The sequence below is a fragment of the Ambystoma mexicanum genome, chromosome 13 (genome assembly GCF_040938575.1).
Source record: "Ambystoma mexicanum isolate Mex_15411 chromosome 13, UKY_AmexF1_1, whole genome shotgun sequence".
Taxonomy (NCBI): domain Eukaryota; kingdom Metazoa; phylum Chordata; class Amphibia; order Caudata; family Ambystomatidae; genus Ambystoma; species Ambystoma mexicanum.
The window spans coordinates 709,323,479-709,350,407 of record NC_090938.1 but is presented as its reverse complement, the minus strand read 5'-3'; the positions used below and the strand labels follow the sequence as shown (position 1 = coordinate 709,350,407).

The 26,929-nt window shown below is 45.6% G+C and overlaps 1 protein-coding gene across 1 annotated transcript in view; it reads right to left on the bottom strand.

Moving 5' to 3' along the window:
* The window catches only part of PPP1R11 (protein phosphatase 1 regulatory inhibitor subunit 11), a 59,134-nt gene that overhangs the window by 10,662 nt on the left and 21,543 nt on the right, over positions 1-26,929 (bottom strand). Inside the window, exon 2 of the mRNA XM_069634828.1 lies at positions 23,751-23,859. Coding sequence (XP_069490929.1) covers positions 23,751-23,859 — 109 coding nt within the window. The remainder of the gene's footprint in view (positions 1-23,750; positions 23,860-26,929) is intronic.

The window sequence follows — 26,929 nt, the reverse complement described above, 5'->3', positions numbered from 1 at the left end:
CCAAACTGTACCACCCGCATCCTCCATACTCTGGACTCCCACCCACCCTAACCACACTCAACCCCACCCTACTTCCACTCTCTAGCCCAACCCTACCCCCCTCTCTAAACCCCCATACTCTCCATGCCCACCCACGCTACCAACACTCTCTTCCCCCACACCCCCTACCCCTGTTCTCTTAAACCCACCCACCATACTCTGCACCCTCTCTAACCCCACACAGACACCCTACCGCAACTGTCTGGCCGTACCCATGGTCCCTCTACCCCCAACCACCCGTCCTAATCCTCTACCCCCAGCCAGCCTAGCCCCACTCACCCACCCTACCCACACCCTCCCAATCCCCACACTCTAACCCCTCAGCCTACACTCAGTCTCTCTACCCACCACTCACTAAACCTAACCACCCAAGCACCCACCCACCCTCACCCTCTCTGCCCCCACCCACTCAACCCACTGACCCTCAACCCCCAATTTCTGCCCCCACCCACCCTGATCCTACTTTCTCTACCCCCCCACCCGCCATCTTCCCCCACCCAAACCCCACTCTCTACCGCCACACCCTCTGTACCCTACCCTACCCCCACTCACCTTAACCCCAATCTGTTTATCCCAATCTTTCTCGGCCGTCTCTCCGGCCATCCACCCTACCCTCCCTCTATTCCTACCCCCTTTACCTACTGCCACCCCATTCTATGCTACCTTCCTTTACTCAACCTTCCCTGTCTCTTTAACCCCCCCCCCCCCAACATGCACCCTATTCCCCTCTCCCTGACTCCACCCATCAAACACCCTTTATTCCCCCACCCACCTTACACTACTCTACCCCGCCTATTCCCCCAGCCACATTACCCCCCCTGTCCCTATCCCCTCTCATCCGTCCTCTTACACTCATTTTATTTCATACCCTCTCACTCACCAATATTTTCTCTTGCTAAGCATCAATGGTTTCCTCCATTGCTCTATTACCATTCTTAGTCTATTGCACGCCTGCACCCCTTATCACATCCTCCTTTGAAACTGTGCACCCTCCTCCTTGCACTCTATTGCCTATAAATGCAAAATGCACCCAATATCAGTAAACACCAAAACTATTGGCATTGCCAATGCTCCTCTTAACTTGTTTTGCATTTACTGTACCTCTCCTTCCGTTCCTGCACTTCCCTCCCTCGCCCTTTCCACCGTTTATGTTTCCACACTTGCATGTTCCTAATCATCTCCCGACCTAGTCAGAGCGTTTGTTTTCTTCCCTTCCCCCCCGCCCCATATGCTAGAGCACTTACAAGTTCAGAATGTTTCAAGAACTTTTAAGAACGTTTTTGTTTTATAACTTTTCCCTCATCCCTCCCCCCCCACCCACCCACTTGTCTTGATACGCCTTGAAACAATGTTTGCCTTATAGTAACACATTACAAATAACCAATAAATAAACTATATGCTTGTTCAGCTAACCAAGTACATTGAAGCCAGTTTACAAATGTTGCATCATACACACACAAATGATGCTACTAAAGTCCAGGGGCATTAAAGCCTCAGGAAGCTAGATATCCTTGAACGTTTTAGCATGATCACTTTGGAATGTTTGCATTCCATTGTTGAAAATCAGCCAGCAGGGGGCCTGAACTATGTTACAATGCGTTTTTCTGGCACATTCTACCTAATCTCAGATGTTGGCTGGTGCTGCCCTTTGCTGCCTGGTCTAGCGTGAGGGAAGTGGGAACTGCTCCTACATTATCCCACTACGGGCACTCCTTTCATCGCAGGAATTTCCTCCTAACATGACTGGATGGATAGTTGTGACATTTGAGGAACCATCTGTGGAAGATGAGATGGCTTTGGAGGCTCGGGATTCCCAGGAGCATTGTCAACAGTGCACATCCAAAAGGTCCTGTATGAGCCTCCTCTGCCAGAAAGTGCCCTAAATAGATGGAGATAGGAGCAAGGACACATCTTTACACTATAGCAGAGAGTCATGCACTAGGTTAACACTGGCTGTTACATTCACCCCTACAACTGGCAGATCACCACAACAGTGCTGGAAAAGCCCTTACATACAAGTCCCTCACATGAAGATCCACAACTACAGCAGAGGTGTACACCCATACAATCAAAATAATCCAGAGGCTGGATAGTACTGGAGCACAGATCCTGCTTCAACATTACCCCGAAATGGCAGAGCTGGGATTCAAGTACTCAGCCCAGGCCTGGGAAGGAAATGTGATGAATCACAATTTGTCCATTCTCCCCAGGACAGGAGGGAGCCACTCTCTGAGGGTAGAGAGCCTGCTATGCAAGACCCTCCCCTCTAGGGGTCTGGGCAAGTGGGACCTCACTGGGAGCGACTCCCCTCTTAGGAACAAAGGACTCCAGTCAAAACTAGATAGATAGTAAATACTACAGGGATAGCACACAGTGGTGGTGACGGAAAGGTGTACAGTATGTGAGCAGGTAATGGAAATGGCAGCATACCAGTCTCATGAGCTATTTTGATTCTCGATCACCCTTTTAAATCCAATGAATGTTACAGTGACCAATAGGTTCGAAATTGAGGGGAGCTGGGAGCTATTTAGCTCCTGCGTGTAACCCAGAAGAGCTTGGTTAGCTGGATACCAACAGTTACCAGGAGCTACTTTTGGCTTTCTAAGCCCATTGATGTTGAACAAACACATCTAGGTGAATTTAACTGTGCGTTTGGGACAATCTATAAGTGTTAGGACACATCTATATGACATTTAAAGCATAAAGGGTCATAAATATTGGACAAAATTATATGTTTGCATCTTATGAAAAAAGACTTGCGGAACACTATGTACTAGCTCCTGGTAACTAGTTCATGCTGGATACCAAGGAGCTACTTTTATCTCCTGCTTAATTTCGATCCCTGAATCTCAGGCCATTTGCCAGCATGCTGGTGGTACAGGACATGTTCAGTAATACAGCAATTTGTGTCATAAGCCTTGAAGTCTCGGAACAGAGATTTCTCAGTTTCTATGGTATGATACGGTTATTGAGATAAATAGGTCAGCATAGGTTAATGCTTCTTCGGGATAGGTTATTGTGAATACATCTTTAGAAACTAATTATGGTCTCAATTTCTTCGTCTGCATTTTAGGTTACTACTTAGTTTCCAAATGTCTCTGGAGGAGCTGCCAAACAGTTGGAGCAGCAAAATGAAAGGTTTTTCCCTAGAAGGGATAAGAGGGAGCTATTGGACAGGATGCAGGAACCGAGCAAATACAGGCCTTACAGTGTGTAGTGTGTACCAAGGCCAATCTCGTAATGATCGCTTAGGAAGAGCAACAGAGCTTATTATTGGGGCAGAGCTCACCAACAAAAATGCAACTTGGACAAACTCCTAGTTATTGGAATGGCCAGCACAAATCACAAGCAGATTCATAGGCTGGAGCAGCCCTGGAGTTGTGCTGAAGTTCAAGATTTCCTAACCAATCAGCTGTGCTTCGTCACAGCTGGCAGAGCGCCTTTGGAAATTATTCCAGAGTTCCTGAAGATATGTGGCCCTGTACAAACCTGTGGAAGAACAGCATGTTGAGATGCGGAAGAAAGGCATGCACCTTTCAAGCTAAAAGTCCAGTGAACGGCACATGGGCTTCACTAAACAAAACCATACCAAACCCTTGAGCAGACTGCAACAGGGGCTGGGTCACTCATAGCGAACTGTGCGATCTCCCGACTTCTGCCCCAGAAATTATCCTGAACTGTGGATAGGCAGTGGCAAACATTGGTTTTTATGGCGCTGCAACCTCCACTGCTGCAATATTGTAGTAAACATACAGGTGTTCGTGTGAAACAGGATATGTTCGGTTGGTCATGCAACAGGCACCACACTATGTCCCTCTTTCAAGTTGACAGTATTGCCTTCTCTAGATCTTAATTTTGTTTTACAGACAAAAACATACCAGAAAAAGACACTGTGCAATGGCAAGCAGAAAAGAAAGTGTTGCATGTTGAATTGGAGCATGATTACACAAATGATTCCTCAAAGATTTGAAAGACTGTTGAGAGGCATTGGCACAAGCGGAAAAGAAACTATGTTCAAAGAGTGTTACATATTTAAGAGGTTATGTTTAATAGTTAGAAGCCTTGCTCATGGGACTGCCACTCTGAACCGCCTCTGATGCGATACATCACGTTGTCAAAGATGTAAACATTAAGACCTTTCCTTACCACCACCACCACCACCACCACCACCACCTTGTTCCTTTTTACATGAATGTTATGATGCGATAAACACTGAAGTGGAGGATACAGCATAATTGTTAATACAGCTCCTTCCTGACGCAGCAAAATGAAGAATTAGTCTTATGATTCCACAGGAATGTTTCAACTCTTTATCTTCGGAAGGCGAGTGCCCTGATGCAGATTAAAATAAACATTTTAAAATGGGGGATAATTAAAGGCCTCTCTGCATTGTCCCAGTACGCATGAAACCAGTTTTTGGGTTATTTTTGTAGTGCAAAGTGGGGGTGGTGGACGTGGGGAGAGAAAATTAATGACGGATAAATAACGTTAAAGGTTACTTGTACTGCACACTATTACAACCGGAGTGGTCCCCTGGCGCTCTGGCAGATCTGAAAAAGGACGGTGTGAATCAGGGAGGCTGTGGGAGCGGTTAGTAGGGTGCAGTGGGAATAGGAAATTGAGATATGATGTTCCGTTGGCAGCTTCAGTTCGGTGTGCACCGTTCGCTGAGCTTAGGTGCGATTTTCGAGTCTGAGCGATTACCATGTGCTGTTGTGCATGGTTATGTGCTGTTGCAGTGTGGTGAAGTACATACGATTTGCTGTGCAGAGATGTGGTCGTCTGAGGTTCTGCAGAAAAATTAGGTTTTAGTATTGTGTTAGCAGGTTTTATTTGCTTACCTCTTTGCTTTGGTTTCTATGGTCGCCATCTATGACCATCTTGTGTGCTTGGATATTGTTTGGCATCCTAATCGGCAGGTATGTTGCAGTGTGGTAATTATATTCTATAGAATAGCGGTATGTGCACATGGGCCGTGGAGGTGTGTTTCCTCCCGCCCGCCCTAGAGTTAGAGATGGTTAGGAAAGTTATGGGTCTCTCCCTTGACTTCTAGTGGGGGGACCCTGCTTACTGTGGTATAACTCTAAACTTGGCGGTGTGTGTGCATGAGAGGTCCAAAATGTCCTCCCTACGCCCACCAGTTGGGGATGGTTAGAAATGGATTGCAGGTCCCTCCCTCGGCTACCGGTTTCTGCCAGAATGTATAATTCCTACTCGTTCCCTTCTGATTCATGGTTCAAGAGCCACGTTTTTAGTAGTTTTCTTAATCCCAGATGATCCCTTGTATTGCGCATCTTTTGTTAGGGAATTCCATGTTTTAGGAGCCAGCTGTGAGAAAGATGCTCCTCTGGATTTTCTTATATTATATGATTTTGGTTCTAGTCATATTTTGATCTGAGTGGTCTTGCTGGATGGCAGATGGTTAGTTTCTTTTTTAGGAACTCTGTTCCTCGGTCGTGGATTGCTATGTGCATTATGCACATTGTTTTTAACCTCATTTGCTGTTTTATCGGTAGCCAGTGTAGTATTTTCAGTGCTGGGCTAATGTGTTCTCTTCATTGTAGTTTGAGCAGGAGTCTGGCTGCTGTGTTTTGGATGAGCTGCAGTTTCTTTAATAGGCATTCCTAGGTATAGGCTGTTGGCGTAGTCTACTCTGGACACGAGTGTGATGATCGTGAGTGTTTGTGGGTGAAGTAGAGGTAACGGTATGGATCCTTTTTACTGTGTGCAGGAGGAAGAAACATTTCTTGATTATAGCATTTACTTGTGGCTCAAGTGTTAGTTCGATGTCCATAAGGATGCCGAGGTTCTTTACTGTTGTTGATGGTGGTGTCTGTGCTGTTCCTAGTTAGGTTGGCCATCTGATGTAGTGGCTCTTTTTGGATATAACCATTATTTCTGGTTTGCCAGGGTTGAGTTTGAGGTGGTTTGTGTTCATCCAACCGTAGACTTCTTGTAGGCATTCTTGCAGGTTTGCGTTTTCTTCACGTGTGTTTTGTACTTTATAGATATGTGTGTCATCAGCATAGTTGTAGCATGTGAGGCCATGTCTTTTAATGAGCTCAATTAGTGGAGCCAGGTCTATGTTGAAGAGCAGCAGAGATATGGAGGATCCTTGTGGTACTCCACAGGTTGATTCCCTTGGGGTGGAATTTTGATCCAGATACTTTGTTCTGTTAGGAAAGATGCAATCCAGCGTAAGGCTAGGTCGGTGATTCCCATTTCTTCCAATCTCCTGATAAGGAGGTCTGTGTCAAATGCTTCTGAGGGATCCAGAAGTATTAGAGCTGCGTTTGTGTCCGAGTCTGCATTAGCCTTCATGTCATCCCAGATGGAGAGCAGTGCTGTTTCTGTTCCTCTCATCTGTCTGAAGCCTACTTGTGCCTGGTTCACCAGAAGGTGTTCTTCTATGTAATCTTGTATTGTTCTATATACAACGGTTTTGAGCGGTTTCGCAGCATAGGGTATGTTGGGAGATGGGTCTGTAGGTGTTGAGGTCTTCGATGCTGCCTGCTGTGTCTTTGAGGAGCGCCTTGATGTATGCCGATTTGAATGATCGTGGTACTTAGTGATTGGATGAAAAGGTTTCTGTGGTGTGCCATGGGTGCTCCTTGTGTGAGGATTGATTTGTGTATGTCTGGGGGGCAGGGATCCATGGGGAGCTGGCTTTGTTGCGGTTTCTTACCAGCTTGACCAATTTCTCTGCTGATATTTGGGGTATGTTCTGTAGTTTGTTCGGAGGATCCTCGGCTGGGAAGGTCGTTGCGTGTTGTGGTAGATTGGTCTGCTTTGGATGATGTGGTGGATTGTGCAGATTTTATTCTTGAAGTGATCAGCAAGGTTGTTGCATAGTTTCAGTGAGGGCATGGGTGTGTTGTTGCAGCCGGGGGGTGGGGAAGGCGTTGGAATTGTAATTACTTTGCCTAGTCCTATTTTTTCCTCCACTATAGTTCAAGCGTCTTGTTGTCTTCATGTCGCCGAGAAGCGGGTTAAACCATTTTGCTGTTGCTTTTTTGCATGATGGGGTGAAAGGTTTTTCCTTGCAGATGTTGGCGATTGTTTCGGCGATCCATTTGTGCAGTAGTTCTGTTTTCTTGTCAAGGTCAGCTTCGTCCAGGGCGTTGTAGGTGGTTTGTTGATTTCCAGTTCAATTAGGTGGCTAGCTTTGACGGTCCTCCAGTTTCTTTTCATGGCGGTGGTCAGTTTGTCCAGTTGTTTGGCCGTTGTCCTGGGTAGCACGATTAAGGGATGAGGGATGATGAGGTGGTCGCTCCAGAGTATCTGTATTTGGAGTGACGTGGTGATGAGGTTTTTGTTGGTGAAGATTGCGTCTAGTGTATGACCGCCCGTGCAAGTTGCTCCTTTGACTAGCTGATGTAGTTTCATTGCCTTCAATTGTTTTGCTAGTGATTTTTGTGTGTTAGCGGTTTCTTCTTCAAACCAGATGTTGAAGTCTCCCAGGATTATCTGGTATTCATGCTTGGTAATGGCTTCTCTGAAGGCGTCCACGGAGGTCGCATCATATGTCGGTGGTCTGTAAACTAGAATAAATGTGAGGTTTGTCATTCGGTGAACCATTAGGGATTCGCAGTTTTCGGTGCTTAGTGGTTCATCCGTTTTTCATTTCAGGTGTTCCTTGTTAGCTACTGCCAGTCCTCCTCCTCTTGTTTTTTCTCTTTGCTTCTGAGCACTTGAAGTTGTCAGAGTGGCAGTTGTGGAGTGTCATTTTGTAGTTTTCGTCTAGGCAAGTTTCGGTTATGTAAGATGTCAATACCTGCGTCGCACAGGTGGTCAAAAATCTGTGGCATGTTTGGACACTGATCTTGCATTGATAAGGTTACAATGGATCTTTGACAGGGTTATGCTATTTAAATTTTTTGTCCGTTTTGTCTTGCAGTAGTTCTGTTGGGTTGCTTCTGTTTTGCTTGCACAAATTGTTTGGTGCTCCGTGGGCTCTGCTTCGTCGTTGAATCATTCTGTTGGACTGATAGCTGTGTTTGAGAAAACTTCTACTTCTTCATCTTCTATGTTTTGATGTAGTTGTCGACGTTGCCCTTGTATTTTTGTGATCTAGGGAGTGAGGGCGTTTATTTCGTTCCTTTCTCTTCTCAGATCTTCTCTTCTTTTCCTGCAAGGTTCCAATAGGTTTTCTGTCTGCCTAGAACTGCTGGTGGCATTGGGGTTTTGCAGTGTGGAGGGAGTTGCGAGGTAAGGTGTTAGATATAGGGATTGTTCCCTTGTCATGTTGTTTGTTCTGTTGGTCGTGGTGTTTGTAGCGGTGTGTTCTGTATTCGTGACAGTTTCTACTGGAAGAGGGAGCGGCTACATTGGGATGGTTCCTTGTTTCTTTGGCAGCATCCTGTTCGGTCATGGCATCTTGTGGCCCTAGGTAGTTGCAAGTGGATTTCTTTTTTTTTTGGTTTGCGTTACAGTGGGCTGTAGCCCACCTGTAGGATTGCTTGTGGTTTAGATGGTGTGGAGTCTTGTCCTTTTGCCTTGTGACTGCGTGGTGCACTGTGTGACCTTGCTTCTTTTGTACACAGTTATAATCTGTTCGAGTTGTGGGGTAGTTGTGATATAGTAGGCTGCTGTTGTAGATTGGCTGGGGTGTTTGCGTATGAGTGATTTTGGGGCTGTTCTAGGGTGCAGGTAGTTTGCTGGGGGTTTCCCGGGTGGCTGCCTTAACAGTGGATTTGGGTTTCGTATCTCTTTCCTGTGGGTGGAGGGTCTAAGTGCAGTGGTGTTGGGATAGAAGCGTTGGAGAGACAGTAGGCAATTGGGGTATCGGTCGGTTGCGAGAGGTTAACAACCTGACCTTGGTTCTTAGTTTGTTAGTGATCAAGCTATGGTTAGTTGCTCTCAGCGGGTAGCTGGATGTTCCCGGACGGTTGGTGAAGGCCTGGGTTTCACAAAATGGCAGATATAAACACTCCTAAATTTGAGATTCCTGGAACGTGGGAGAAGGCCCTAGGCTTCACAGAGTGGCAGAAAATATAAGCACACCTAAATTGGAGACTCCTCGACAGCGTAAGAAAGGCCTGGGGTTCACAAAATGGCAAAAATAAATAATGGAGAAAATTCAATTGCAGGTGAATAACCATGAGAAAATACAAAATTGACCCTGCCCCCAAGTTTCTCTTTTAGTAAACTCTGCAGAAATTCCACATGTTCCATTAGCTTTGCCACTGCTTGTTCTTTGCATGGACTGCGACAAGTCCTTGGATCTCGTCCCTTCTTCCATACGGGACAGGGGGGGTGGGGGAACCCTCCCATGGGGCCAGTGCAGCCACAGTCCAATAGTCCCCCTAGGGGTGGTGCAGTGCACTGTGGGAGGACCACATGGGTGGGGAAATCACTTATAGGACGAGGGGTGAAGTTATAGGGAGAAGGCAGTATGTAAATACCCCATTATCCACTTCCTTAACCTATTCAAGGCAACCAAGTCTCCCTTCCTCCGCCATGTATTGTTGCAAGGTAGAAAATACCAATTCCTTACCTTACCCTGAGACCAGGGAGAACATAGACTAACCATGTAAATACTGTGACTGGGAAAGACGAAGAAGAGGTGCAGAGTAATACGGAATACCGGGCAAGTCCAAACAGCATGGTCTAGACAAGCTGGACAAGTACAACAGAAGTACAGCAGAGTTTAAAACTGCGAATGGCGTTGAGCCCTCCCTAGAGGAGCTGCGAGAGCAAGCAGAGACCAGAGAAAAGGAAGAACGCTGAACGAGACGCTGAGGCGGGGCAAACAGAAGGAGAGCGGTCCCGAGCGGAAGGACTGTTCTGCAAACCTGGGAGGATAAACTCCTGCTGCTGCAGCAGGCTTGAGAATGCAAGAGAGAAACGTTGTGCAGGGTTCCCAAAAGGTTGGGTCTGGGACCCTGAAAGAGGCAAGAGAACTAACATTTCCAAAACCGCCCTATACTTGGCAGGAGAATATACCTAGTCTTGCAGAAAACAGAACATAAGTCAGAAAGGCGAGTCTGTGACTAAAACCCATAAGAGGATTGAATAATTGAACATCTTCTTAGTCACAGTACCTGGTAGGTTAATGAACCAGGTTGGCTGTGAGAGAAGCTGCAACCAGGGGGAAGGGAAGCATTCCCCTGGGTTTTGTGAACACTACACCAAGCCAAGATAAGGAAAGCATTATCTTGGCACTTTGAGAAAGCTGAAGAGAAATCAGGGGAAGTGTGTCATTCCCCCTGGTGTTTGGAAACATTTTGGAAATCCAAGAGAAGGGACACATTCCCCAGGCCTGGTTAGGACCCAGCAACCTTTTTTTGGCACAAGGTTGCATATCCCTTGGAAGTTTGTTTTTTGTGCACCATTTGTTTTACGAGTTGGGAAGGAACATTTAAAACCCACCCATGCCCAGAAGGAGAAATACATTATTTTGGGACAAAGAAGATCACCTTGCACCTTAGTTTAGGTTCCTAGCCTAAGGTCTGAAAATAGGTATGACACGACAGTGGACTTTGTTTTCTTTGGACAGCCCGACAGACTCTGTCAGATTATTCTTTGAGGCAGGAACCCCCTCCTACTATTAGGGATAGTTAGGATTGCCTCAACCCTCATTTCGTTAATAAAGGTTTAGAGCAATAAATGCTATATAAAAGAATAAATACATATAGATACAAATACAAACATGCCACCAATGTGTCAATCTCTTACTCCTACACCCTAACAGGATCATTATGAGCATGTGCTTTATTACGGATTAAAATGTACCTTTTATCAAAATCTGGTGCCAAGGTCGCTGGCACAAATGCGATTGCCTGGAATGGTTGGAAATAGCAGGAATAATAACAGATTCAACATGCACCCTAACATGGTTCACAGAAATGAGGTGCCCACAAACTTCAAAGATCTGGTAGCATGAACTAAGAACGGTGGAAAAAGGATACTGCAGAACGATCACAGACCACGTTTAAGAGAAAACACAGTGCCTATTTGTTCCTAACTCCCACAGTCATGCCACAGATCCAATTGTTGCCAATATAGCCACCCAACAATGCCAAAACCTTTGACACATCAAACATGGTAAGAGCCAATTACAAGTACAAGCTCAAACAGACCCACCACCCTAGTGTGTAAAGAAGGCAGGGCAAAACTAGTGGAGGGGGTTTGAGGGAAGAATATTGGGAGACGGACATAGACGCATCCTTCACCACTCCCTGTGAAGACAGGGGAACTACTGCCTGAACAAGGTGGCGATCCTTCTGGAAATCATCCACCAGAAGATCTACTTGATAAGACAAAAACATTGCTGCAGGCCCTGGAGAGGTCTGGCCACAAACGCTGAAAGTACACAAGTTCTGCAGTGGCCTACTGCATAACGTGAACCCTCCGGTCTTGGAGAGACCTTTTAACCACATGCCGAGAGACCCACCTGAAGACCAAAAGGTTCTAGGCAGACCTCTTGAAAGGAAAAAGGTGAAAGGAGAGAGGTCTTGGACAGACATATGCATTAATGCTGAGAGCCGAGAGATCTTGAAGAGACCCATCTGAAACATCGAATATCATGAGTTCAGGGAAGGGCCAACTTGAGTCATAGGGCCCTGGAGAGGACCTACCGTGCTAGAAGCCAAGAGGGTGTGGTAAGGCTTCCCAGTGAAGTCTGAGATAGAAGAGGTTGTGGAGAGACCTAAAGGTGAATTCTGGAAGGACAACCATCAGTTGCGTTATACACTACAGCTGCACATTGGTTGGCCAGGATTTTGGGCATTTATGTTTAATCTAGGCTCGACAGGGTGTTAAGATCTTGCTAGGTTGTGAGCTTTCGGTTGACCACTCACCACCCTTGGGCATAGTTTCTAAAATAGCTTCTACCTAGTGGAAAATGACTCATTAAGAAAGGTCGAGGAACTTAATTTATTGGAAGCCGCATTCTAGATTTTAGGAACACTAGCAATATCCCACCTTATGTTACCCATTTTACTGGGCCTTTCCTTATTAACTATACACCTTCCACTAGTTCCTGTAGGTCACTGGTCCAACCTCTTCCCCGATTTACTGAAAATAAAGACACATGAAAACCCACAACACTCATCACTCGAGTCATTGCTCTACCACCTTATAGACAGTATGGGAGCGATTATGTCAAGACCCAGATTACGGAGTCAGGGATGGAAAAATACTCATTTTCCAGTTTGACTCCAATTCAGATGCCATATCAACCTACAACTACTTTGCCTCATACACTGGTACACAGTGTGCCAAGGTTTCAGTTGTGGGTCACTGTGGCATAGGCCACTCACAGTTTCTCCTTCCTGCTGTAACAGTCTTTGCCTTAAAGCTGTTATAGCCCTGGCACTGACACAGCTCCTGGTGGACGAAAATTATGTTTCCTCATAAAACTCACCGAAATGCTTTTTTTCTTTTTTTTTTTAAGTGTTGTGGCCAAAGGCAGTCATATTTAATACGCAGCAGTCGCCTTCTGCTTCTGAACCAGCTTTGACGGTACTACTTTCAGACACAGTGTTTGTTCCTCCACGGAAGCATATGGTTACATGTAGGGAAGAACGTAGGCCCCAATACTTAAATTAACCATATATATATATATATATATATATATATATATATATATATATATATATATATATGTTTGTGAAGCATTCTCACAGAACCGGACGCCCACACTGTCTCGTGCGAAAGCAGCTCTGGTTTTGTTCTCTTCCTTGCAAGTTCTTAAGGCAGTGATATTCACAAAGGGCCCCCTTGTGTCTTGGGATACATTTTATTGATTTATCCTCCTCTTTAGTTATGTGACTAGGCTGGAAGGAGTCCTAATCCTGAATTCTTGGCAATTCTCCCAGGTTGGTTGCCAGCCATTGGCTAGCCGTTAAATGTAACGTGGTGTGCAATAGGAGGCTGAGCTCAACCCCTGTGTGGGGACAGAAGACCCCTTTCCCACTCACCTGGTCTGGCTGCTGGAATCCAAACATTCAAACCTGGTAGGCCCATTTGATGAATGGGACTGAAGCTTCCATCAGCACCTTTATCGCTCCAAGGTAGACTGTGAGGCTCTTCTCGAGGACCAAGAAGGGACAAACTGCAGTGCTGCTTCACTCTGCTGACAGCTGTGCCTGAAGGCCTAGTCACCCCAAAGCTACAGACTGTCTTTAAATCTCTCTCAGAAGCAGGAGTCCCTTTGCCACAGACAACCAATGCTCTTCAGTAACTGCTACGACAGACAGCTGGCAAGAGCCCTGGTTCCATCATCCCTTTTGTAGGAAGCTCCTGGGGCTTGTGCTGCCTGCTGTTGCCAGACCGCATCTCTGAACCTACAAGCAGAAGACTCAAGAGTCCCATCCTATCTGGTGTGGCCCAAGTTTGAATCGCTTATAAAATCACCTTCCCTGGGGTCTTTTAACACCGACCCAGTTATTGGAATCCTGCACTTATCGCTTAGCTGTCAAACTCTGTAGTCCAGGTGGGTCACGCTCCTCTAAGAACTATGGCATCGCTAGGCTAGAGACAAAATAAATGCATTTAAGAGAAGGGAAATAAATAAAAAAGGTAGAGGATACTGGCGTTCTCTTGCTATGCCCTGCTATTAGGGATCTTACTCTTCGGTCAATACCTAGGTGCTGACCAGGCTCTTTCCGATCCAGAATCGCATCCCACTCCCATAGAAGGAACAAATGATACCACACATTGTACCCCCCCCCCCTCACCTCAGGGCATTCATCGACATGTACAATGTCCTGTTGCTTACCATCTACTTTTGCACTACACATAAAACGTAAACTAGATCCAGTGAGCGCCAACTGCAACTCCAAAGATTCGACACCCATTTCCTGTGCGGCTGGCTTGGACCATTGAAAGATTAGTCCTCCCTGGGGTCTGCTGGTCCTCTGCAATTGTAGCACATCCCTTAAAGCTTCCAGCAGCTCTGTAGAACCTTACCTCAGGACCACCCATGAAACATTACAGTGCACCACAACGGTACTGGCTCCTGGATCTGGGATTCCTCTTTCTGGCATTGCTGTTGAGATTTTTCTATTATGGTATTTGTTGAGCACGGACCTAGCTTTGGGAAGCAGTGGAGTGTTTTACAATCATGGGGGAAGAATAAGGTTAGGGAGCATAGAAGCAAGGGAGTGGGGCTCTAACAGCTCTTGATCCTCCTCTCAGGGGTTGGGGAGTCCTTACCAAACGGTATGCCAAGCTTCAGTGCCAACTGAACAGTGGGACTGCAACTATGTACTTTTCGCTAAGATGTGACCTTTCTCTTGAAAAAACAGACTTTGTGCAACCCTTTACCCATTGCCTTCATTTGAATTACCCATCCCTCTTCTACTGTAACAGAGAAAAAGCTTTACTTACCTCTTTAAAAGGTTCTCTCAACAAAACTTCCAAGAACTTCCGACAATTTAAGCCATTGTTGCGTCTTGTGCACTTTGATCCTACGAAGTTTAACTTCCCTATAAAAGCAGCGATTTTCATTCTACATCATAAATATTACATTTGTCAAAGAATATATTTTTTATTTATCAATGTGTTTGCTGTACCTTCTGACCACACTGCTCACCACCCTAAAGTTAACCCTAATCTGCTGTGCCACCTCCTACCTCCTGGAGAGCCTGGTATACTTGAAGGAAACCAAGTGTGGCGGACATAGCTGGGCCCTGGAAATCACTCCTAAGGAAAATCCTCCCAATATGCGGTGTTCAGCAGTAGGATACCATTTGTTGTGGTGAAAACCAAGGAAAGACTGATGCATCCCTTGTATTGGCCCAAGCTTAAGATGGGAGTGGAAATAGGCAGCTACTGTAGGTCTTGTCAACTTGCCAAGTAAAGATAGTGGTAAGTGCTAGGGCCACCTATGCCCACTTCTAGTGGTAGAGGTTCCGTTTGAAGCATGGGGAATGATTTAATCAGCCCCACTGACATCCTACTTTCTCAGCCAGCAGATTTATTCTAGTAGTTGTTGACCAAGCCACTAGGTAGCCCAAAGCAGTACGTATGATATCTGTCACTACTAGAGCAAAGGCAATAGCTTTCCTAGGTATCTTCACCCAGGTAGGATTACCATAAGGGGTCTCAGACAAGGGATCCAACTTACATTAAAAAGGCCATGGAGGTATGTGGGGTAACCCACATCCAACCCTCCCCAGACATATGGTAGATTTCAGAGATTCAACAAGACTTGGAAAGCATGATGGGTGCTTTGGAAGAACCCTCAAGAAGAAAGCAGGATCTCTTCTTCCTATGCTTATTTAATACCTACAGAGAGGTAGGAGGTAGTTGGATTCAGCCTCCGAGTTGCTCTTTGGGCACCCGATATGAGAAACCCTAGCCTTAGTCAGAAAGGCTGCGAGTACTCTGCACCCAGTGCAACCTTAAATGTGGCAGACTATATTCTAGCTGAGCCAGCTGAGAACAGCTTGCCTGCCAGGGGCCTACAATCCAAGCCCTGGTCCAAGCCAGAGATCAGACCCTAGCCTTTGAGGTCAACCCTGCCATGGTGGGCGAGAATATCTGTAGCCAACAACAACCCTGGCTAGTGTGAAGATCAGCAAAGGAGGGTGGGGCAGGGAGAACAGATGAAAATTCCTAATGGTAAGGTATCCTCTAAGGTGGGGCACATCAAATTCTTGCCAGTAGGCATTTGCTATACAGAGCAGTCTGGAAATGCAGAGAGCCCTGGAGGGGCCAGGACGAAACCAAAACATGTCAGGAGATCCAAGATAGTGCTTGGTGCTGTGTCCGTGGACTGAGTGTGCCAACAGTCCTGGAACGGCAAATAGTAGAACAGGGAATTAGGACTTTGACATTAGGTCCTTTGAGTATTATCCTGAACCTATTTTTGTTACCACCATCCTGACACTGTTATAGGACGAAGCCAGTTATTAGTTTAGTTTAGTTGCACTTTCATTGGAATTGAACTGATCGGAGCCTCAGACCCAGAAGCGGCACTGCAAGTCGCTCCTCGACTCTTGCCGCTCCTAATCCTTGCCACAAGCTTCCTGGAGGAGGCGGGGCCACGCACGACACGTGCTCGGATCACGTGACCTCGGGAGCAGCCAAAAGACACAGGCTACCACCCTTGCAGCGTTAAGCCCGGCAGGGGTGAAGGCGCCGACTGTTTTGCGGCTGTTTGGCGCTGGTGGTGCCATACTCAGTCGAGAGATTGTGGAGGTTTACCCTCTGTGATCCCTCATAAAAATATACCCACCACTTAAGCCTTGGTGTAAAGGAGATCTCCTGTAACAACAGCCCACGGAGTGGACGACGAGTGGCAGTCCTGCAGTCAGGACTGTCAGGGCTGCTAGAGCAAACAGAAAAATTGAGCTAAATGAATCCCCCCGAGAAGATGACGAAGGTAAATGTCTAAGAAGTATGAAAATGCCACAAAAACAACAGGGAATCACCCTTAAGAGTCAGGAAGGAATACTGACATAGTCCCAAGATAAACGAAAATGGCAGACCCAGTGAACGGGGTCTGCCAGAGAAGGGAGGCCAACAGACTTTACACCAGATTTTGGCCCCGCAGTCAGAACAAATTGTACAAACACAACAAATAGAACCCATAAAATCGTCAATGACTTCATCATGGACGCGTACACTAAATGAAATGAAAAAACCACAACCGCAGCCATCGCTACCATTGCAATCATTACCTGAGCCTGATCCCGTTGTGGAGCCGGTCCTGGTAGACCTGGTTGACCTGCGCGGGGATCCCTCGGTTTGGAGGCCGGGGGCTCATGGAGTCGGTCCCTCATCCATGAGTGGGGAGGGGAGTGGCCAGGGAGGCGGGGAAGGTGGGGTGGCTGTGGAGTCCTTGCAAAGTGCACCACCCGGCGAGTCGAGCCAAATCCCTCCCAGCACGGCCCAACAGGGTGAGCCGCGCCGCATGGTGGAGTCGCTCGGAGGGGGGCCCCCCCCATCGGTGTCAGGAGCTGGGGGGGGGGGGAGCGGGAGTCGCTCGAGGGGTGAGACGGCATCCGCGGTGGACATGGAGGAACGTGCCTCTGGGGATGAGATTCGGGCGGCGGGAGCTGTGTGGGAGCAGGTCACGCCCCGGTCGCCGCCTCCGGAGTCGACGCCGGCCCGGATCCAAGTGGAGGCGGTAATCCACGTGGAGACGGAGGGCAGTAAAGACGACAAGGACGATCAAACAGACACGGAAGCAGTCCTTATGGCCAGTAAAGTCAGTAAAACGCCTAACTATAAAAAAAGGCAAAGACAAATGGTTAAAATTACCACTAAAAGAAAAAATGGTGGTAAATAAATAGGCCAACAATAAATGAAAAAAATTCAGTGACAAATTACTTTACGTCTCGAGTAAACACAAAAGCGGTGAACAGACATCACATGGAGCTATCGGATATGGAGATCCTCGATGCTTTAGATGAATGCTTACCCCCTTTTAAACTACGAAGACTAGATTGTAAAAAGAGTGAAAAGCAAAGTGCCAGGGACGTTTCAACACTGGTGGAGAAAGATGGGTCATTGAACCAGCTAGAAAAAGGAGTAAGTGAAGACCCGGAGACACCCAAGACACCACTCCTCCTAACGACTTTACAAGAAACGGAGACGCCTAATGGCGATATGCATCCACAAGTCGACATAGAAACGATAGAAGAGGGGGAGAAACTGGATAATTCGATTGCCAGGGAGCAGGAGAAATCAATAAACCAACTGGAAATAGAAAGCCCATTTGAAAAATCGGACACCGGGGAGAAAGTCGTCGTCTCTGGTGGTATACCAACAGGGATGGACAAGTCAAATAAAATATTGCGGGAAGTAGATACCACCCTTTCTTCAAAATTGGATAAAGGAGGTACGTTTGAACCAGATAACGTAACATCCACTAATCCATTCCAGGAGCCCGATCCGAAATTAATCAATGGGACTAGACGGGAACGACATCTGAGCAAGATGGAGAAAAACATATATTCAGTAGACCTACCAATCCTGTCCAATTCACAATACCAGTTCAGGCTCAAACGAAGAAACATTTGCAGAACCACCATCAAAACCTGTGGGGCCATGAACCACTTAGCCCTCGACCGGATATGACGGAGAATCGAAGACAGTCACTGGACATTGCTGGACCGTTAAAAAATCAGGGGGGAAATACGACAACAATTATAACTGACGCCCCAACAAGGAGATCCTCAATGCAGCAACATTCTTCGAGTCCAGCGGAACATTTAAATAAAAAGACTGACCTACTTTCTATTATGTCATCGGTAAACATAGCACTCTCTCCATTTATGAAGCTCTATGAAGCCATCGCTGACTCATTGAAGGATCACACTAGTATTCAAGCAATGATGTATAGCAAAGTCATCTTTTTAGAAGCCTACATCATGGCCTTAGAAGCCAGAAAAACAAACAATCAAGAAGCGAACCAAGATTCATCAGTCACGCCTAAACAAGCATGCGGGAAAGGTGAGGCTCAGATAGTGACGAGAAAAACCATAGAGACTCAAACAATCACCATGATAGATTTAACAGCGAGCAAATCATCAGTAGAAGAAGCCACTAAAGTAGCAGAGACGAACACCCGACCAGGCCAACCAGATATTACACTGAATTCAAATAAACCAGAAATTACAATTGAAGTATCAGGAGAAAAAACTTCAAGGGCGAAAAATCGTCCAAAAAAAAAAGGGAACAAAAATACTGTCACCTAGGCTGGCCAAGCCTGGTACTCAATCAGTAGAGGCGATTTTTCAAGTTTTTAAGCAGCCAGTAAATCACAAAGACAAAGTATGCCTTGGGGAGAGTTCGGACACAAATATAGAACCCAGGAAAAGACAGGAAAGTTCGGAAACGAACAAGATATCACCACTGAAGACGACTTATGATTTTCTGGCAAATGAGGAACTAATGAACCCGAGTCAATATGTGTCGGAAGACTCTACTTCAGGCATGAGCCCAAAGAAAACTTCTAAAATTTCGTATCCACAATCTGCCAGTAAAACAAACAAAGCAGATAATAGCATAGAGGTAAATTCACAACGGAACGAACAACGTCAAAAACAAAAAACGGTAAAGACCAGCAGTCAAAACAAAAAAGAAACCCAGGTAACTGAAACGTCGAGACAAAAAATTCTAAAACAAATGATGGAAACAAAAAAGGAGAGAGAAAGGGCTAGATCAAGAACACCGGAACAACGGAGTAGCAGAATTTTAGAGAAGGTAGATCACCATTCCCGTGTAAGACCAGAGGCCCGTGAGGGTGAACGCTCCAATCGGATACAGCGTGATGACTTTCAGTATCGCCAAGTCGAGCAAAAGAGCAAAAGCAAAAGCTCAAGAGGGCATGCGCCAATGAGCGTTGATATGAAATACAAACATGACAAACGTGGAGAAAACGAAAAGACCTCTGCAAATTCATCAAGTGGCTCAGGGGAAATGAGTTCGCAGTACAGAGCTAGGACCAAATGGTCAAACAAAAACCAAGGAAATGGGACCAAGCGAAATGGCAGATTAAATTAACGCAAGTGGAAGAAAATGAGGACAAGGTAACACTAAACAGAAATTCGGTGTTAAAAATGTTCAAACACATCCGAAACTTAAAATATATCAAATCAGAAGAGTTATTAGTGGTAGAACCAAGTCATAGAAACACCAAGGCCAGAACTTACTTGCATATAGCGTCAACGAAGCTAAAAAACACCTTCCTTGAAAATAAAAGAGAACTAGAAAATATGGGATACGACTTAAGAGTGTATCCAGTGACGGAGATAGAGCAAAAACACGAAAGTAAAGAAAGGAAGAGGAAAGAATCTCCGGACATAAACTTGAATAAACAGCGGAATTCCAACTTACAAACAAAGAAAAGTTATACAAGTCCCGGAGTTAAGGAAAAGACACGAGTAATGAAAAAGCGAGAAGGGCAAAAACCATTGAACCCGAAGGAAACCATCCACCATGGAAGAAGTGAGAGAGAAGACAAGAGACAAACCTATAGTGTCATGGAAACATCCTCTCAAAAGGATCAAAATCAGGAACGAAAACAAGAAGACACAAGAAAGATCCATAGAGTTAGGAAAACAACAGCCCAAAAGGAACAGAATCAGGAACAACAACAAAACAAAATCGAGAGCGAACTTCCACTAAAATGTGTCCCAATGAAAGGAATATGGTCTTGGTTGCCAAAAGCGTTAACAGAAAAGAAGCAAAAATAGCAGTTTTTTGGAGACGAGCACATTCAACGAGGAAAATGTAAGGCAGGAGAACAGAAGAAGTCAATAAAAATGTGCTCGTGGAACACGAGAGGACACCTTCACCTCCTATCTGCAAGTGACATGATTTTGGGAGCATATGATTTAATATGCCTTCAGGAGACCTGGCTGTGTGAACCACCCTCTATATGAGGATTTGATTTAATCCTGGCACCCGCTAAGCAGGGCCGTTTGGGAAGACCATCTTCAGGGCTTCTGATCGCCTGTAATAACGGATGCGGGATCAGACTAGAAAAGACATTGATCAGTAACCTTGATATATTGATGGTGAAAGCCTCATGGACCCGCAAGATAAATAACAAAGAGGGTTATGGAAAAACACCACTAATAATAGCAAACGTCTATTGGAATCCAGCGGCCACAGAAACAACTACCTTCCTGGAGAAAGTTGAAGAAGCAATGGATGAAGCCTTGGCAGATCACTTAGTAAAACACTTCCTGATCTGTGGGGACTTAAATACAATATGCTCTGCAGCCCCAGAGAAAGGAAACAGACAAGTAAACAGACCACCGGGAGAACAGCGTGGAGAACTATGGACCCGTCTGATGGAATCGAGAAATTTGCATAATTTACATGAAGCCTTCCCAGACCCAAAGCGTCTGCCAACATAGGAAAGAAACAACTCAAAGGCAACAATAGACCACATGTTTGTTACAGAACCGATTTTGGCCATAACAAAAGATTTTGGAATAATTAGAACAAGGTCTAGTGACCATAATCTGCTCTCAACTTCTTGGGAGGCATCAAGCCCCCCGAATGACCATATGGAAGCCAATATTGTAATCAATGGACAAGGAAATCGTCTAAAACTATCAAAGGAGCACATTGTGGAAATAGAGTACAGATTTAATTCCATGACGGAGATAGCGGAAGCGAACAAAACCAACTATATTCCGCTTCTAACGAAGTACAAAAAAACTGCATTTGTAAAAATGTTTGGCGGAAATCCACCAAAACATGTGTTCGATAAATCTCTGGTGGAGAAACGCCGTATCCTCCGCAAAATCCAACGTAGAGCAAAAACTAAAGATACACCGGCGGCATACGAAGAAGCAGTGGCTGCAGCAAAACATTACAAATCCTGGGTAAGAGGACACAGGTTAAAACTCTATCAACAAGACTCGGAAAATATCTTAAAAATGATAGGTGGGAGAAACACAAGGGAATTTTGGAGTACTTTGAGAGCCACGATGGATGTACAAGAAAAATCCTTAATAAGTGAGGTGGGTGAAGCAACATGGGTAAAACACTTCGAAAAAAATGTATTTGGCTCCAACGAAACCCTCTACCAAACTTGTTGGATGTGAGCCAGGCCCATGGCTAAAAGTGGATGATCCTGAGGAGATCCGACTAAAGATCTCAAGTTTAAAGGCCCCGATGGGGTCACTAATGTGGATTTAAAAACAAACCCTGAAGAGTGGGCAAGCTTACTGAGTAAAATCTTCAGAAAATGTTCGGATTTGAGAACCATACCGCCGTCTTGGAAATCAACAACAGTGGTAGCAATTTTCAAAAAAGGTGATAAGGACCCAGCGAACTACAGACCAATCGCGTTGCTTGATGTCATAGGGAAAGTGTTTGGATCAATGTTAGATCACTTTAAGCTATGGGCAGCAAATGCTCCATGCGAAGACCCGTTTCAAACGGGATTTAAGAAAAATATGGGTACGACGGCCAATATTCTACTCCTTTCTGTGCTGAAAAACAAAAGTCCTGGAAGGGGGTCCAAACATCTTTGTGGCATTCATCGACCTGACCCAGGCCTTTGACCGTATAGACAGGTCTAGGCTCTGGTCTAAATTGGAGGCGTGGGATTGCCCAGCCACCCTGCTAAATCCAATTAAGGCACTGTATACAGACACCAACATGCGGATCCGCTTGGATCAAAACGGATTACTATCAAACCCGATATCAACAGCTAGAGGTGTGAAACAGGGGTGCCCATTGGCCCCGGCCTTGTTCTTGGCATTCATTGGCGACATAAATGGCTCAGATACAACACCACGATCTTTCCCACCGAAACTTTGCAAAACGCCTATAACGAGACTTCTATATGCGGACGACCTAGTCCTTATGGACTATACTCCCGTGGGATTACAGAGACAAATGGCAAGTTTGCAGAATTATATGCAAGAAAATAGGCTGGAAATTAACACTAAAAAAACAAAACTGCTGAGATTCGAGAAGTCGACCAGAAAAAGAAAAGGACCTCGCTTAAATCTTGAGGGCAAGCCGATTGAAACAGTCTTGGACTTCAAATATCTAGGAGTCACATTAGACAGCACAAAACAAGATAAAGCTATGCAAATATTGTTAACAGCGAAAGTAAATCAAATGGCAGCCCAAGCCAGGGCAATAGATAGAAAGTTTGGCAGATACTCGCTGATACCAGTGCGAGAATTTTACAAGAAAAAGGTGATGCCAACACTATCAGATCGAGGTGATGCCATGATAAACTTGCCATTAGATATCTGGACCAAAATGGAGGCAAAGTTTTGGAGGAAAGTCCTCATGTTGCCTAACTCAACATCTGGTGCTTCAATTCGTAAAGAGCTTAGCTTGCCGTCCCTTAAAAGCTCCGTAGAACAGGCAAAATTGATGCTTTATAGGAAATGCCGGATGGCGGAGCCTCCATCAATCTATAATTTGATAAATCAGGAAATTGAACGAGCCGCTATCAGAAGCCTAACGAAATGGAAAAATGATAACATCCGAGTGTTGAAACAAATACAGGAGAACGAAGATACACTAATCACCAATCCGAAACAAGTCCTCGAAAAATTACGAGAATATGATTACTAACTTTGGAAATCGCAGGAAAAAATAAACTAACTGCACACCTGCCGCCAAATGTTAAAGGACTAAATGAATTACAAGAATTCATCAAAAAATTCCCTTGTAGGAAGGGGAGTTACGTGCTCGCCTCAATCTTCTGCCTACAAATGAGATCTTGGCAATAATAGGCAAAGCCGCATCTAACTTTTGTCGTTTTTGCAATGCACAAGAAATAGAATCGATACGACATTTACTTCTAAAATGTGCAGCAAACCAACAAGTAAGAAGCCGTTACTTGAGACATATTTTTTCAGACTTTATTATAGCTGATGAAGATACTTGTTGGGCTCGCTTAATGGGAGGAGATAAGACAAAATGGCAGATAGCTACGTACAAAATATTGGAATCAGTAAATCTGCCACAGACATAGTCCGCGACAAGGGCACATTTTAGCGAGACCATCTGTTTTATGCGAATTTCATGACAAAATGTCACTTTGTAAAAATCTGTTGATTAAATATAACTAATAATAATAAAAAAAAACCTTACAACCTACATCAGTGTACCCAACCCAATCTAATGTGGAAAGAAGGTGTTAACCAGCAATTCCTGTCTCAAGCGCTCTGTAAATCCCATGTAGTCACACATGCAACAGCAATCTCTCCGCATGGGTGACATCATATGACCCATTCCAACTTGATAGGTGACCTGGAAGCACAACTTACATTTGGATGACCTTCGACCCAGGTGCTCATTGTCCACAGTGTCGCTCGACCACTCTACCTTCTTATCAGTTTTACGCTTCCGAAGCTTGATTGTGAGGCTTCGGTTCTCCTGCCAAGGGAAGGATAAGTGAAATTGAGTCATGCAACCATGTCAGTAAGAGAAAAAGCGAGAGTGAAGAGAGAAAACATATATTGGTGAAGAGGATATAGTTGGAGGGCACAGGACAAGGTCTCAGGGGATTGCTTTTAAAGAACATGGGAGAATTAGGTAACATAAATAGAAGCCAAGGAGCTCGGGAGAAATGTAGGCTATGTAGCGATGAGTTGGTTGCACATAATGAGTGTACCATGGAGTGTGATTAAGCTATGCCCATGTTTCCTTATTAGACTAAATGTGATGCAAATGCCTGTACACAATCTATAAGAGCAGGTCCAAATCCAAGCAGGGGCCAAGAAAATAAATAATGAGCAACATCTGCTATTTCAACACCAATAGCAATCGAGTTGTGATAAGAACTTTGCATTGATGGTTAGCGATAAATGATGAGAGCATCTAGAGAAATTAGGGGGCAAGTGAATGCTTATGCCTGGCTAGTAGCTCGCAACTAGAAAGGTTTAACCCCTATTAATTTTAAAACAGTATTTGTCCTGAGAATGGTCTCCGTCTAGCAAACTGTCTCAGGGCCAATCATGGTAAACACAGGAAGGGTTTAAGGACTTCCCAGTCAATGGACAAATGTGCTAGCATAGTCTTATGAGGCAGAGAGTCAACCCTGAGATAAGAGGAGCAGCAAGTATTGCAGCAAGTATTGAAATTGCATCAGACGTAACCTAACCCCAGCATTTTCTCCTCGTGGCAAGTCCATTCACTTCTAGATTTATTTTCTTTTTCTTCTCTTCCCACCAACCAGGAACAAACTTTGGTAATGCCAACAGTTTGGGCTTTTGCGTAGGCATGGGAAAGGCACAGCCATAGTGGTATTAACTGGCCACTGCCGGTAGCAGGTGCAAAATGGTGCGAGTACCTGGGCATCCAATAGCAGAGCCTGGCGAATACTGAACACTTAAAACATGCATTGGCAAAGCCAACTGTTTTGGCTTGTGTTTAACAGGACTTCAGTGAAGGACATGCAGAGTGCTCAAAGCGAGCGGCTGGAGGCAAACCTGGCAAGAATTTTTATCACACCATGCAACGCTTCTTTCAAGCAGACTAAGTGACATCCTCTTTGTCGCTCCCTCTCTGGACCTATGAACTCCCCACTTGGTCTCGGTCCTCTCCCACTTACTCTTCATCGTGCATCAAGTACTCATGGCATTCTTCTCATCCTCTAGATGCATCATTAAGGTCTATCAGACTAGCACCGTCATGGCCCATGGCTCTCAGCCCAACCTCCTCCTCCTTGATAGGTGTCTTTCGTCACTCATCAACTTCCTCCCTTCTCCTGCCATTCCTCTGTCTGCCACCCCTCTTGACCCCTTCACCACCGACGGGCATACCACATCCCTGTACCCCTCCTTGGAAGACATTAAAAAAAAAAGGTGCAACCCACTTCACCTTGCAACCCTCAACTCTCACTCTGCGGTTAAACACTCCTTTGATAACTGTCTCCTTCTTGAAGAAGGACCTTGACTCTGTCTCAGTTGTTGCTAGGATCAAGTTCAAGACCCTCTGCATCATCCAAAAGGCTTTCTGGAGCGCCGCTACACCCAACTCTCTCACCCCGAATCAAATGCCTCCCTGCTAGAGCCCTTCGGTCTTCTAGCTCCAACTCTCTGCAGATCAGACGCTTCGGTAAGCAGTGGATTGGGGGGTGGGTGGGAAATAGCCCTCTCCCCTCCGCAGGAGCATCCCTCTGGAATTGTCTCCCTGCCCCTCTCAGGCTTGAGCCGAACCTCCTAAAATTCCGGAAGCACCTCAAGACATTCCCTCTCCCCTATTAACAACCCTGTCTGCCGCAGTGACTGGCTGCCTGTTTCCCTCTGAGTTCTATAGTGCACCAGCCCCCAACCCCACCCAGTCCAACCTCCTTCCTTGCACTTAGCATGTGGACCATTGGACCATCACCCCCTGCAATACCCGCACTTGCCCTCCTGGCCTCCACTTAGCACTCGTCTAGCCCCTGGGGCCGACACCCCCACCCTAATCCACCACCCCCTTTCACTTGCACTTCTCTTTCCACCCTAGCACCCGTCCCACCCTAGCATTTCGCATTTTGCGCATACCGGCACTCCCACCCCCCCTCTCCATCGCACTTCTTGTTACTGCACTTGCACGATCCAATGTCACAAGGCCAAGTCTGACCGTTAGTGTTATCTTTCTCCCTTTTTTGTCTGGTGGTATATTGAAACACCAACTGTTGTATTTGCGCCTAACAAAAATCCAATAAAGATAACTCTCAGGAGACTGCATTGAAAAACACACTGGCAGGTACTTAGAGTGCAAAGTTTGATGGAAAGGCTTGAGTAAAACTAGCTCAATCAGTTCCCATAAGGAGGTGCTTTGGGCAGAGAGGGGCAGGAACAGGGTGTAAATGGCCCTAAGGATTAGCATGACATGGGCAGTTAAAGGGTGGGCAAATAACCAGACACTTACAGACTGGGTGTCCCTCCTCATATGCCACTCCTCCCCATCTGTACTCTAATGCAATAGTTTCGGCTTACAGGTGTTGCAAGAGACACCCAATAGCCCAAACTAATAAAGGGTGGAGCAACATAAAAACATTTAAAAAGCCCTGGCAAGACATAAATAGTCAAGTGCACAACCATCAATGGCCTGCTTTTCTGAGGAGTCACCATCTCGGACACATTTGAAAGAATTCAAACTAAGTGAGGGAGATGACAACAGGCCTCAAAGTTCACACTCATACCTAGCCATTGTTTAGGGATAATTAAAGGAATGGTTCGGTCAAAACTTTTTATGCCCCTACGGGTCGGCCATGTGTTTTTAAGCCTAAATCACTCGATTTTAGAAACATTTCCTATGGACCTTAACCGAGTTTTCATCCATTAAACGCACGCGAAAACAGGCATCAGGGAACTGCCATTTTGTGATAATCCTATCATTTCCCCCCCATCGCCCTGGCTGACCTGCTTTTGCGGCACTAAATCAATCCCCCGCCCCTGAGCCTGTCATCAGCAGATGCGTACCGCCCATTTCACAGCACCAAAGCACGTCTCGC